Source organism: Colius striatus, chromosome 18 (assembly GCF_028858725.1).
Source record: "Colius striatus isolate bColStr4 chromosome 18, bColStr4.1.hap1, whole genome shotgun sequence".
NCBI classification, from domain to species: domain Eukaryota; kingdom Metazoa; phylum Chordata; class Aves; order Coliiformes; family Coliidae; genus Colius; species Colius striatus.
The window spans coordinates 888,090-901,554 of NC_084776.1; the positions used below are offsets into that span (position 1 = coordinate 888,090).

Sequence of the window (13,465 nt, forward strand, 5' to 3'; positions counted from 1 at the left end):
GCGTGTGTCCGTGTGTGCGGGGCCCGCGGGGTGTGTGCGTGTGTCCGTGTGTGTCCGTGTCCCCCTGTGTCCGTGCGTCCGTGTGTCCGTGCGTGTGTCCGTGTGTGCGGGGCCCACGGGGTGTGTCCGTGTGTCCGTGCGTGCGGGGCCATGCCGGCGCGGGGCCGGTGCGGGTGCGCGGAGCCGCGGCGGCTGCTGCCCGTCCTGCGCTGGCTGCCGCGCTACTCGCTGCGCTGTTTGCGGCTCGACCTGCTCGCCGGCCTCAGCGTGGGGCTCACCGTGGTGCCGCAGGCGCTGGCGTACGCCGAGCTGGCCGGGTTACCTCTGCAGGTGGGTGGCAGTGGCCGGTGGCCGTGGGCGACCCCGCTGCCCGTGTCCTGGCCCGTGCGGCGGCGTGGCGGGCAGGGCAGGGCCGGGGGCTGGCCCCGTGCTGTTGTCACCCTTTTTGCCGGGTCAGCTCTTTCAGACGCCGTGTGTCAGCTCGGGGCTGAGCGCGGGCGCTGCAGGGACTCGGTGCCAGCCCGGTCCCTGGCACCTGCCGGCCCCATGCCAACGCTCGCCTTGTCGCCTGCAGTACGGCCTCTATTCTTCCTTCATGGGCTGCTTTGTCTACTGCTTCCTGGGCACCGCCAAGGACGTGACGTTGGGCCCCACAGCCATCATGTCCCTGCTTGTCTCTTCCTACGCCTTCCACGAGCCTGTCTATGCCATCCTGCTCGCCTTCCTCTCCGGCTGCATCCAGCTGGCCATGGGGCTGCTGCACCTTGGTGAGATGCTCCTGCCCTGCGTGGTGGTGTTTGTCAGTGCATCCCGCAGCTGTTTCTCCCTCCTCCCTGTCCTCTTTGAGACATGGGTTGTCCTGCTGATGCTTGTGACAGCTCTGTGTGTGTGCAAACCCCTGCTGCTCCCCGTTGAACCCAGCAGCACCTTAGTGCCGCTCGTCCTGTGCAGGTTTCCTCCTGGACTTCATCTCCTACCCAGTCATTAAAGGATTTACGTCAGCTGCTTCCATCACCATTAGCTTCAACCAGGTCAAGGTAGGGTCTGCTGTTCTGCTCCAGATGCCTGGCCCACGCTCTCCTGGAGCTGGCCTTGCTCTGGAGATGGGCTGTGTCGTAGCTCTGGGCTGGGTAGTTGCTCAGTGCAAGAGGACAGAGCCCCAACGGGAGCACAGGTCTCCTCTGCCAGTGGTTCTGCTCAGTCCCCAAGTGCTCTACTCTGAGCAGACCAAGCTGGATGCACCTGTGCCTGTGACCAGCGGGTGGCATCCAGGACGTCAGTAAACCTGGGACGTTTGATTCGGTCACTTGTGGGAGGTGTGGGGTGATTATCGGGAGCTGGGTGATTCATTATCAGGTGCTGGGTCATTATCAGGCTGATTTGCAGCTCTGCTGGTCTCTCAATGCTCTGGTGCCTCAGGCCCTCTGGGTCTTCTGGGGCTGTGATGCTTCCTCTGTGGTTAACCAAAATCAGAGGCTCTGGAGGTGGTGTCAGGCGCGTGAGGAACCAGCGGGCTGCTGTTGGCTAATGGCTGCGGTCGCAGCGGGGCTGCTGCCTCAGTGCTGGGCCTTGGCTGCTGCTTCTGGCACGGTGCTGGGGGGAGAAGGGCTGCATGGATGGGCTGGGCTGGGGCCCCGAACTGAGCCTCTTCCCAGGAGCTGCGCAGTTGTGTGTGCAGGATGGAGCGGAGGCATCTCAGCCCTGTCTGCACAGAGCCGCAGGGAAAGGGCCATGTGTGCCAGGGCTCCTGCAGGGCTGAGCCTCGGGGCTCCTGGCAGCCCCTCTGTGGCACCTGGCAGCTCAGGTTGTGCCAGGCTTTCACCAGGCTTTGTCTTCCTGCACAGAACATCCTGGGGCTGCAGGGGATCCCTCGGCAGTTCTACCTGCAGGTGTATGAGACGCTGCGGAGGATCGGGGAGACCAGGTCAGCATCATCCTGATCATCGTCCCTGTCCTGCTCCACCCCTGCAGCTACAGGGTCTGAGGCGCTGCTGCTGCTGCTTTGGTCACACCTTGGACTGATTTCTCAGTCCCTGTCCAGTGCTGTGACACAAGTTCTCAGCCATTGCTATTTGAGCTGGACATTTGAGGATGGGAGCACACAGCACCGGCTCCCAAGCTGGTAAAGGGAAAGGGTGGAACTTGCTTGTCCCATATTCTGCTCCCCACTTTATACACAAGGATTTTGCCAGCCCAAAGGCACGTCCTGGGGACTGTGTCTCAAGTCCTACTCCAGTTTTTGACAGTCTGCAAGGGAGCTCAGGCATCCCCGTGCCTGTTAGCTGCAGCCATGGCTCAGGGTCTGTGCTTTAGCCTGTGTTTCACACACAGCCCAGGGTCTCAGGCAGGGTCAGCTTCACTGGGGCTGTCACAAGACCTCCCTGCCCAGCTGTGAGGAGCAGCAGCAGGAGGAGGATGCAGATCCTGCCCCATGGATCCTGCCTGTCGCAGGGGACCTCCTTCCCTCTTTGTGAAGAGCCCATAAATCCATTAGCGTTGTGCTGCTGACTGGGGGACACCCCCTGCTCCCTGTCCTGCTGCCCCCAGGGAGGTGACACATTTTGCTGGTGGCACAGAGGTGCTGTCAGCATCCCTGTGAGCTCTGCACCTCCCTGCAGAGCCGCAGCACGTGCCCAGGCACACGCTCCCCCTCCCATGGGCCTTTGGGGTGCCTCTCCCAGTGCCTTGCAGCGTGTTTGGGCTGTGACTGACGTGGCTGTTGCAGGGCTGGGGATGCCATCCTGGGGCTGGCCTGCCTGGCCGCGCTGCTGGGGCTCCGGGCCATGAAGAGCCGCCTGCGCCCAGCTGCCCGTGCCGAGCCGCTGGCTGCCAGGATCAGCTACCTGATCGTCTGGACCTCTGCCACGGGTGCGTTGGCCTTCCCCTGCCCTCTCCCCTCCCGTGGCCATCCCTCCTGCAGTCTCTTCTCTTTGGGGCAGGGGTGAGACGGCCCCAGAGTGGTAAAGCTCAGGTCAGCGGGAGCTGAGACCCGGAGGTGGGTCAGGGAGGACAAAGCCACCGCGGTTGCCCGTTTGTAGGGCTTGGCAGACCCCAGCAGCCCGGGTTCCCCACTGCTGCCCTCCAGGCAGGTTTGCATGGTTGCTCTCTCCTCTGCAGCACGCAATGCCCTCGTGGTCCTGTTTGCCGGCCTGGTGGCTTACTCCTTCCAGGCGATGGGCTGGCAGGCGCTGACGCTGACGGGCAGCATCCCCCGGGGCCTCCCTGCGCTGCGGCTGCCGCGCTTCTCCAGCACAGCCGCCAACCGCACCGTCCCCTTCCTGGCCATGGTGCAGGTGGGTGTGGGGCTGGCTCCTCGCTCCTGCCTTTGCTGGCTGCCAGCACAGCAGGAGGGGAGGGGGCTCTGCTGCGAGGGGACCCTCGTCCCTCGGTGGCAGCGCTCACCGTGTCCTTCCCTCGCAGGACATGGGGGTCGGGCTGGCTGTGGTCCCGCTCATGGGCCTGCTGGAGACTGTCGCCATTGCCAAGGCTTTTGGTATGGCTGTGCTCGCTGTGGGGGGGTCTCTGCAGGGAGGTGGGTGCTGGGGAGGGTGCTGTTCCCACTAAGCCAAGCCTAGTTCATAGCATGAGATGGCAGGAGGGGTCCCGTGGGGTGCTGCTGACCCCCCTCTCCTGGTCTGGCAGCTCCCCTGTGCCTGGCTGGGGTGTGGGCTGGGATGGCTCTGCATTGTGCACAGGAGCCGAGCGCTGTCTTGGGGTGCTCCTGTGCCCAGGGGTGCCAGGATGGGGCCCGTGGCTGTCCCAGGTGCTGCCAGCCCTGCTCCATGTGTGTGGTGGGTTGTGCCAGTGGGAAGCTCGGAGTGATGCCCCTGATCTCCTTTCAGCTGCACAGAACAATTACAGGATTGACCCCAACCAGGAGCTGCTGGCTATGGGTAAGTGGCTGATCAGAGCAGGGGGACAGGGAGTGGGGGTCCAGCCCAAGTGCCACTGCATGTCCCACAGCCCCTGGGCTACCAGAGACCCCCATCTTGGCAGTCCTAGCTCTGCTTGGAACTCTGCCTTTCTTACTGTGCATGCTCCCCCAACCCCAGACCTTTCTCACAGTTCAGCGGTATCCAGAGCAGCCTGAGCCCAGCTCACATGGCTGGATGGGCTCTGGTCCAGCCCCAGGTACCAGCCTGGGGATGGGGGAGGTAACAGAGGCACAGACCCATCTCAAAGCCCTGGGTGGTGTCTCCCATACCTGTTGCCTCCCCAGCCCCTCTCCTTGCCCCCCGCAGGCTTTGCCAACATCCTGGGCTCCTTTGTCTCGTCGTATCCCATCACGGGCAGCTTTGGCCGGTGGGTAGCAGGAGGGGGAGCAGAGTCCCAGGACTCTTGCTGGGGCTGTGTGGCGAGGGGGCTCTGTGAGATCATGGGTGAGTGGGTGGTTGTGCAGATCCCACTGGGTCCCTGAGCTCCTGCTTTGCCCCCAGCCGCCCACCTCCCCGCTCCGCAATCCCCCGGGAGCTGTTTCTCTCTGCTGGGGTCTGAGGAGGCGGGTGGTTTCTGTGAGTGGGATCTCTGGGCAGCAGTGGGGGGAAGCTGAGGCCCCAGGCAGCCCCAGCACAGCCTGACACAGCGTGTGGTTCGTGTTCCAGGACAGCGGTGAACGCGCAGTCGGGCGTCTGCACCCCGGCGGGAGGGCTCGTCACAGGTCACAGCTCCGCAGCGCCCGTGCCCAGCGCCAGCACCCCCTGGGCACCTCGGCTGGCAGGGCCCCGTGGCTGAGGTGCTGCCCCTGTCCTGCAGGTGCCCTGGTGCTGCTCTCGCTGGCGTATCTCACCTCCCTCTTCTACTACATCCCCAAGGCGGCGCTGGCCGCCGTCATCATCGCGGCCGTGGGGCCCATGTTCGACGCCGGCATCTTCAGCAGGCTCTGGCGGGTTAAGAGTGAGGCCACGGCTCGGGGGCAGTCGGGCACCCTGTGCAGCACGTCCTGGAGGGCCCCTGGCACGAGGACAAGGTGCAGCTGAGCCTGAGGCGTGTGTTTTGTAGGGCTGGACCTGGTGCCGCTGTGTGTGACGTTCCTGCTCTGCTTCTGGGAGGTGCAGTATGGCATCGTGGCCGGGGTGGTGGTCTCGGGGGTTCTCCTCCTCTACTCCATTGCCAGGCCCCCAGTAAAGGTGGGTTTCACACTTCCCCTTGGATCTGGTGGGGCCAGCTGGGCTCGCTAGGGAGCTGGGGAAGGGCTCCTGAGGGCAGTGGGGTGCTGGGGTGCAGGATGCTGCTGTCCTGCTCCCGCCCTCTCCTATGTCCTGAGCCTGCCATCAGCACAGCACGAGGACCCTTGTCAAGGAAAGGAGTATCCCAGGAGCTGAGGGCAGGAGAGGGAGGCATCACTGTCCCTGATCCTGCTGATGCTGGGATGTGTGCAGGAGGGGGGTTCCCATGAGGAATAGGGGCTCCCATGTGTCCCTCTCCAGCCAGGGCTGTGCTGTGTTTTGTCCCATGGACAGTTGTCCCTTCCTGAGGAAGGTCACAGCCCTGGGCCTCTCGTGACTCATCCTCCTCCTCTGGGGTGTTGTGCAGGTGTGGGAAGGGGACGTGCTGCTCGTGCAGCCGGGGAGCAGCCTGCACTTCCCTGCCATCGAGAGCCTCCGGGACATGATCTGCAGCCACGCTCTGGCAGGTACAGTGCTCCCAGTGCTCCCAGTGCTCCCAGTGCTCCCAGTGCCCACCTGGGTCACTGCTGGGGGGGGGTCAAGCACTGACCACACCTGCAAGCTGTGGGTGCAAGCGAGGCCAGCACAGCTTCCCTGTGTCATAGCCCCTGCCTGCTGCTGCTCTCCCGTGGCTGTCACCCCTATGGCTCTCAGGGCTGTGTCCAGCCCGTTTCCCCAGTTGGGGACACAGGCCTGTGCTCTTCCTCCAGCAGCATCTGCACCACGCTGCATCATCCTGGACTGTCGCCACGTCAGCAGCATCGATTACACGGTGGTGGTGGGGCTGGCGGAGCTGCTGCGGGAGCTGCGCACACACGGCATCTCCCTGGCCTTCTGCAGCCTCCAGGTACGTGGCTGCAGCCCTGGCTGGGCCGTCCTGGCCCTTCTGCCTCTCCCCACGCTGATGGGCTCAGCCCAGCTGCCTTCCCTGCACGATCTGCACTGGTTGCTGGCACCTGCTGAGAAGGTGCTGCTGCTCCTCTGCTTGGTAGCACCTTCACCATCTCAAGTGCCTTCATCTCGAGGAGGTGGAGGCTGCAGCGTCAGATCCCAGCTGCAGGATGTGGGGCTGAGGGAAGGGCTGAGTGAAGGGCTCTGCCCTGGGCTGGCTAAGGCGCTCACAGCAGCAGCAGGCTCCCTCAGCCCACGTTTCTCTGCCCTCAGGACCCTGTTCTCCAAGTCCTGCTGTCTGCAGACTTAGAAGGGTTCCAGCATTTCCCCAGCCGGGAGGAGGCAGGTGAGGCTCTGGGCTGCCCCGGGTGCTCTCCCAGGGCTGGGATCCCCCAGGCTGCTGCTGAGTGGGGCTCTGAAAGGTGAACCTGAGAATCTGACCTTTGTCAAGGTCCAAAGCTGCAGTGTGTGGGCTGTGGGGAAGGCAAGCAGGAGCCCTGCCAGAGAGCAGAGTCAGCCTGGCCCTGGGGATTCGTGGTGAGCTGTTGTGGTTTCACCCATCCAAACACCACACAGCCCTTCCCTCACTCCCCTCAGCGTGATGGAGAAGAGAATCAGGGGAAAAAAAGGCAAAACTGGTGGTTTGAGATAAAGGCAGTTTAACAGGACAGAAAAGGAAGGGGATACAATAATAACGATCATGGACTGTACAAGCCAAGTGATCCACATGCATCACTCACGACCTGCTGACCCTTGCCCAGCCAGTTTTGTTCAGTGTGATGTCCTGTGTGCTGGAACATCCCCTTGGCCAGCTCAGGTCAGCTGTGCCCTGGCTGTGTCCCCTCCAGCTTCTTGTGCCCCATGGCCTCGCTTGGCAAGGGGGTGTGAGAAGTTGAAGAGTCCTTGGCTTAGCGTAAGCACTGCTTGGCAACAACTAAAACACCCCTGTGTTATCAACAGACTCTTCCTAAACCCACAGCACAGCACTGGACTAACTAGTGGGAAGAAAATCAACTCTTATCCCAGCTGAAAGCAGGAGCCTTGGCTTAACTCTCTGTCTTGCTTCTGTCCCTTCCTGGCTCAGAGTGGTGTGGAGGAGCAGAGCCGGGGAGCAGCGAGGCAGCCACCTTCAGCAGCAGCAGCCAGAGCTCGCTGCTGCCCTCGGGGCTCCTCCAGTGAGCCCAGGAGCCGCCTGGGAGCCCTGAGAGCAGCTTGGCCTCGCCAGCTCCTCACCTCCAGCGCTGTGTGCCACATTGTGCCACATTGTGCCATGTTGTGTGCCGCGCAGAGCAGGGGCTGCAACCCCCGTGACATCCGACCAACCCCCTCCCCAGGAGCTGCTGGCCCCTGCCCTGCTGCTCAGGCAGCTGGGGGTTGTCTGTCAGGGTCTGTCCCCATAGCCCCTGGCAGAGCAGCACCAGCACAGCCCCGCGCTGGGAGCAGGGGTCTGGCTGGTCCCACACGGGCTCCCCAGCCCCACTGGAGCTCTGGCACCTCACCACCTCTGCAGGCTGAGGAGAGGTGAGCTGTGAAAAGGATTAGTGGGGTAAGATGGTCATTGGGAAGGAGCCATCCCTCCTCTGTGCCTTCCCCATCCTCAGAGCTGGGCTTTTTAAATCACCTGTTTTAATTCTGGAGACTTTTCTTATCCTGGGACATTCCAAACCTCTTGGCAATGGGTGTTGGAAGGATGCTGGCACTGCCCTGTGAGCCCAAGGGTGTGCTGCAGATCTCAACCTCAGGCTGCTGGGAGATGAAAATCATCAGTGATCTTGCTCCTTGCTGATCCCTCAAACGCTGGGTGCAGCCCCCCCACCTCTCTCCTGCCTGGCATCCGAGGAGATGGGCACCCTGACACCAGCTGGTGCTCGCCTTGCTGGGAAATGGGTGCAAAAAGCAATGGTGCTATCAGGTTGGTGGGGACAGGTTTCAGGAGGGAGCAGCTTCTGTAATCTACCCTTGTCTGACACCCTTTTATGGAGGGTATAATAAAGCAGTGATTGGAAAAGAGTCAGTGTGGTCTTTGCCTTCCTTCAGGGAAAGCATTTGCACTTTGTGTGGGAAGGAGAAATTAATTTCTGGGCACTGCTGTGAAGAAGGAGGAAAAGAAACTGAAACTAAGCTGAAGCTGCTTTGTGTTCCCGGCCTGAAGGAACCGCCCAGCACGGCTCCTCCTTCCAAGGCTTTTGCAGGTTTTACTGGGTCAGCAAAGCTGCCTGGCGGCCACAAAACTTCCAGGACCCACAGATCCCGGTGCTGGAGCCTGGAGGAGGGTTTGATTCTGGAGCAGGGCAGTGCTGGGCAGCAGATAAGCACTTGCAGAACTGGAAGGGAACATGTGCCCTCTCTTCCTGTCCATCTGTCTGTCCCCAGACAAGGAGTGACCATGCAGAGACAGAGCAGATTCCACTTGTTTGTCTGCATGTTGTGTGGCCTCTGGCTGCAGCCTGGGGCTGCCTGAGGTTGTGCTGCTCGGGAAGCTGCTCCACGCACCCGGAGAGGAGCTCAGCGAGACGGCATCAGGACAGGACTCAGGTAACCCCCTGCCTGGGGATGCTGGGAGGAGCACGAGTGGGAGAAGAGAGGGGTAAGAAGTAAAAAGGGCTGTTCACGGGTAAATAGTGTGTACACTTGGACATGTCTGTGCAAATGAGTGTGTGAGCACCAGTGGAGATCGGGTCTGCTGAAAGCCTGTCTTCATCTCGGCCCTGGTTGGACCCAGGGATGGGGTAACAGATGGCCACAGTTTTATCTGTTGGATCTGGGAGCCACGTGCATTTAAGAGAAGGGTGAAACCCCATGGCCAGCCCTGCTCCAGCCCCAGCAGCCTGTTTGTGCCCATTTGCTGCCTGTGTTACCGCAGCAGCTCAGAGGTCTGACGGGAGCAAGAAGCAATCAATGGATTGTGGCCTGAGGGACGTTTCCCACCAGGCAGTGGTGGGGGGTTGGTACCTCTGCACCTCACCAGCCCAAAGCTGAGCACAGAGATCAGGGAGCTGCCGAATCTGGGCTCGGAAGGAAGAGGGACTGAGCCTCAGTGGGCAACCAGCCCTGGGCTGGAACTGGCCACCAGATCACTGAAAGGCCCCTCGGAAAGCTTTTGGTGTAGCAGTACCAGGCGAGGTTTGGGCATCTCGGGGAGAGCAGAGCGCCCGCTCCCTCCCGCCGGGTTCCTCCGGTGCCCGGGGGATGCCCAGGGGCCCGACCCGCCTCGGGTACCGCTGCCGGCTCCAGACACCGCGGGGGCGAGGGGGGACCCCCGCCCGGCTCCAGCAGCGGCTCCGGCGGGGCGGGATGTAGGGACAGCCGCCCGGTGCCGGCGTCGGTGGGGCGGGACGCCGGGAGAGCCAGAGCCGCCCGGTGCCGGTGTCGGCGGGATCGGGCCGTGCGGGGCGGGACGCGGGGAGAGCCGCCCGGTGTCGGTGCGGATGGGGCGGGACGCGGGACAGCCAGAGCCGCCCGGTGTCGGTGCGGATGGGGCCGGGCCGTGCGGGGCGGGACGCGGGGAGAGCCGCCCGGTGTCGGTGCGGATGGGGCAGGACGCGGGACAGCCAGAGCCGCCCGGTGTCGGTGCGGATGGGGCCGGGCCGTGCGGGGCGGGGCCGTGCGGGGGGCGGCATCGCCGGTGACGTCCCAGAAACGAAACTTGGGGCGGCTCGGCGGAAAAGCGAAACTTTGTCGGGCGGGAAGAGACAGGTCGGCCAGGCGAGCAGTGCCCAGGCCCGGGCCGGGGGTGAGTTGCGATGTGCGGGGGCTGTGCGGGGGCACCGGGCGCGGGCTTGCGGGCGGGCTGCGGATGGCGCAGAAGGTTCTCACTCCAACCGCCCCAGTGCGTCCGTCCATCCCCCGCGCAGTCGCTCCCTGGCCGCCGTGCGCCCGGGACGCCGCAGGGTCGGGCGCCGCAGGGTCGGTGACCGCGGTCGGTGACCGCACCGGCCGTACCGACCCCCCCGGAGCCCCCCGGAGCCCCCCGGAGCCCCGCGCGCGCTGGGAGCCGCCGGCAGCCCCGCCCCCCCCGCCGGCGCTCACATAACGGGCCTCATTTGCATTCTTCCGGACCTTCGCCACGCCATTGGTCCATCCGCACGGGTCATTTGCATATTTACCCGGGGAGCTTCGACCCTGCCGCCTATCGCGGGAAAGGAGCGGCGCCTGATTTGCATACAGGCTCCGCCCCCTGGCCGGCCCCTCCCCGCGGCTCGGTGGGGTCGCGGCTGCGGCCGCCGCCCGCGGGAGCGGAGCCGGGAGCGGGGCTGGAGCCGGAGCCGCGGGTCGGGGCTGCTCGGCGGCCGCAGCCCCCGCAGGGCCCCGCGCTGCCGGGGAGCCAGGCCTGCCCCTGGGGCCGCCCGAGTGGCCGGGTACGGCTCGACCCCGGCCCCGCCGCCCTGGTCGTGCCCCGCTGCGTTCGCGCCTGGGTTCGGTTGTCCCAGGGCTCGGCGCCGGGCACAGCGCTGGGTTGTAGCTGTTCGGCGTCCCAGGCGGCTGCGGGTCCCCCCAGGGCTCGGGCTCCCCTGCTGAGGGCCGTGTGCTGCGATGTCACCGTGTGTTCGTGCCCAGCAGAGCCGGAGCCGGGCGGGTGACCAACGCCGCACAGTAACACTCGCCTCTCTCTCTGCTCCTTCCTTTTCTCTTCCCCCTTGTGCCTCCGAAAGTGCTGACCACGCTTTGTGGCTGGGAAACATGAAGTGCCCCGTGTGTCACGGTGTTTCTGGGGATGATTCTCCCGGTTCCTGCAGCAAGTGTGGGGCACGGCCAGTTCCTGGCACCGGGGACAAGGATGCAGGTAGGAGCAGCGTGGGGTGAGGGAGGGCTGCCAGGGGACCAGGGGTGAGCGCAGGTGCTCGTGTTGCTGTGCTCCAGCCTGGTCATTACATGCTGCTCTCATCAGAAACTTGAATCACGGGCCATAGGTGGAGTTTTCCTCACTTTACAGTGGCTGGTGAGGGATGGAAAGTGACGAGAGTCAGTTGCTGGCACCTCCTACACGTGTTCTCCGTGCTCAGAGCTCCAGCACAGAACTAGTTCCTGTTTTGCCAAGGAACTGGTGCTGTTTGTAGGGAATACTGTGACACAGAGACCAGTCTAGTCCCTCTCAAACCAGAGTTTCCTATCTTCTGCTTACTGTTAGGTTCACAGTTCCCTCCCTGAGTTTGACAGCACACTAGTTCTGCCTTTATGAACAGTACCAGAAGCAAGCACACAGTGAGTGTAGTTATACTGGGGGAAATATTTCCTAATTCTTTGCTTTCTAAGAGAGAGAATGATCTGGGCCACCAGAATTGCTTTTGTTTTGTTGATATGGAGAAATAGGATGCTCGAAGAATACACTGAATCAGAACCAGCCTGCTGTAGTCCTGACAAGGTCAATTGTTAGCAAATCCCTCTGCAATCTGGTAACAAACCCAGCATCTCCAGCTGCTGGATGCTGTACAAAAGGCATCCAAGTCATCTCAGCAGCAGGCCCTGCTTGCTCACCACCAGCTGAGAACTGAGGGGGTTTTGTGACTCTCTAACTATGAAGCTTGCCTCCACTGCAGAAGGAAGAGAGGTGATGCTCACTCCAGTCCCTGATGCGGGAGCAGAGCCTGGAGGAGAGGTGAAGGCAGAAGCTGCTGCTGTGTCTCCTTCCACCACGGAAACAAAGGAGGCAGAAGGAGGATCAGTGGTGGAGAATGTGAGAGCTCTGATCAGTACCTCAGGGGCCACACCTGGAGGCAGTGCAGATGAGCCTCCTTCCTCCACTGAAAGGCAGCAGCAGGAGGAGGGAGCGTCGCTGCTGGAGGGTGTAACAGCTCCAAGTGACAGCTCAGAGGCTGCACCTCGGCGCAAGGCTGGTGGTTCCTCTCAGAAGAAGGTAAGGCCCGTGCTGAGGAGCAGGAGCAGCTGGTAACTTGTTGCTCTCTCACAGCAACGAGGCTGTGCTGCACCACCAGGAGCCCCTTTGGCCTGCATCTGGCTGCTGCTGCCTGTGTTCCTGGGCAGAGTGTAGATGAATTTGTTTACACTGGGTGTCGTGTGGGGTGACAGCCAATGTGCTGAGGGGTACAGCTCCTCAAACAGCACCTTTGCTGCATTGAGAGGGACAGGAGAGAGTTCAGCTTAGTAATTGGTCTGAGCTTGTTAGTGAGCATCATGCTCAGCCTTGCTCGACGTTCCTGCTGAGAAAGTCGCTGAGTATTAAAACTACAGAATTGTCAAGTGATGTTTGTGCTTCACCTACTATAGAAGGTGGTAACTGGTCTTGTCCCTACTCTTCCTGATTCTTCTCCATTAGCCCAGTGTAGCAGGGAGATGTTAGTACTGGCTGAAGTGGAGGAGGTGGCAAAGAACTTACCTTCAGCAATAACCAAGGGGACACTGTGTTCCTTTTTTTTTTCTTTAAATAGAAAAAGAAGAGTAATAAAGCAAAGAAGGATCCTTCCAGCTCTGGGGAGCAGGACTCTCTGCCTCCTCCAAGGGCAGCACCAGCTCAAACCACAGAATTGCCTGTTACTCCAAAAGAGATCCAAACCTCTGTCAGTGAAGGAGCCAAAGTGGGTGCTGATGTACTCGCTGGTGACAGTGGAGGTGCACGTGAAAGTGACAAGGTGTTGAGTCACTTGGGAAAGGAAGCTGGAAGTCTGGAAGCATCTGCAAAAGGCTGTCACAGGAGCACAGATGTGATGGCCCCACCAAAGCAGAGCAATGGGGATAATGTGGCTGCCCCATCTCCCAGCTCTGCAGCCTCAAAGGAGAAGGTGGGGGGTGGAAGTACCACACAGAGTGAAGGAATGGTCAGGAGTAATGTGGAAGGGGGTGTCCGTGCCCCAGCTGCTGGCCAGCTTCGAGGAACCAGACCAGATCCCCAGTCCTCAGGCAGCAGCAAGAACTTGGCCTCAACAGGAGAGAGAGCAAGTGTTTCCTCAGGGATGTCTCCTGGCAAGAAAGCACCTACAAGTAAGCCTGCAACGACTCCACCTGCTGAACATCAAAGTCAAGGCACAAAGGCTCCAGCTGTGGTCAAAGGATCTCAGGCTGGGAAGGATAAAGAAGACACCAGGCAGAAAACAAACAGTTCTGCTTCCAAGGTAAATGTGTGAGGAAACACCCTGCTCTTTGGCTGAGTTGGGCAGAGTTTCCTTTCATGACTTGCTTGTGCTGTCAGTAAAGCTGAAGGCCACAAGGCTGGGGGTATGGGGAGAAAGCAGGAGCACTAGGAAGTGCTTCTCTCGAGTTTTGCTCTCCTGTGTGTTAGTTCCAGCACAGCTCTCTCACCGAGCAGCTGCTCAGTTACCCCCCTGGGAACCTGTGGCTTATTGACCCGAGTCCTTGACAGTGTTGGTAGATTGGAGTTCTCTTGCAATCCATGCAATATATCCCTTAAGCAGTAGCTTCCCTCAGTGGGGGATGAGTGTGAATGCTGTGCTGTG

General features: G+C 61.6%; 2 protein-coding genes across 13 annotated transcripts in view; both read left to right on the plus strand.

Moving 5' to 3' along the window:
• The first annotated feature begins 85 nt into the window (after positions 1-85).
• Positions 86-8,480, plus strand: SLC26A11 (solute carrier family 26 member 11). Of its 7 annotated transcripts, none has more exons than XM_062010869.1 (16): positions 86-330; positions 575-767; positions 952-1,037; positions 1,845-1,924; positions 2,726-2,868; positions 3,118-3,293; positions 3,421-3,493; positions 3,843-3,893; positions 4,242-4,302; positions 4,602-4,657; positions 4,753-4,893; positions 4,999-5,126; positions 5,533-5,632; positions 5,876-6,012; positions 6,330-6,402; positions 8,430-8,480. In XM_062010869.1, exons 1-16 carry the CDS (start codon positions 151-153, stop codon positions 8,438-8,440), a joined length of 1,689 nt encoding a protein of 562 aa, XP_061866853.1. In that variant the 5' UTR covers positions 86-150; the 3' UTR covers positions 8,441-8,480. The 7 variants fall into 7 exon arrangements, with proteins under 7 accessions (XP_061866853.1, XP_061866852.1, XP_061866851.1 ...); XM_062010868.1 differs by lacking the exon at positions 8,430-8,480 and adding an exon at positions 7,017-7,233; XM_062010867.1 differs by lacking the exon at positions 8,430-8,480 and adding an exon at positions 7,036-7,233.
• A 28-nt stretch (positions 8,481-8,508) lies between these two features.
• The window catches only part of RNF213 (ring finger protein 213), a 49,011-nt gene continuing 44,054 nt past the window's right edge, over positions 8,509-13,465 (plus strand). For 4 of the 6 annotated variants that reach the window (XM_062010858.1, XM_062010862.1, XM_062010863.1 and 1 more), the window contains exons 1-4: positions 9,698-9,789; positions 10,709-10,839; positions 11,594-11,910; positions 12,443-13,123. In XM_062010858.1, coding sequence (XP_061866842.1) covers positions 10,737-10,839; positions 11,594-11,910; positions 12,443-13,123 — 1,101 coding nt within the window. In that variant the 5' untranslated portion in view covers positions 9,698-9,789; positions 10,709-10,736. Of the gene's footprint in view, positions 8,592-9,697; positions 9,790-10,708; positions 10,840-11,593; positions 11,911-12,442; positions 13,124-13,465 lie in introns of those variants that run through there. The other 2 variants (XM_062010859.1, XM_062010861.1) reach the window with 2 other exon arrangements.

Coding starts and splice junctions, on each gene's coding strand:
- SLC26A11 (XM_062010865.1), top strand. CDS start 151: ATGCCGGCGCGGGGCCGGTGCGGGTGCGCGGAGCCGCGGCGGCTGCTG. Junction 331..574: donor TGGCCGGGTTACCTCTGCAG/GTGGGTGGCAGT, acceptor TGTCGCCTGCAG/TACGGCCTCTATTCTTCCTT. Junction 1,038..1,844: donor TTAGCTTCAACCAGGTCAAG/GTAGGGTCTGCT, acceptor CTTCCTGCACAG/AACATCCTGGGGCTGCAGGG.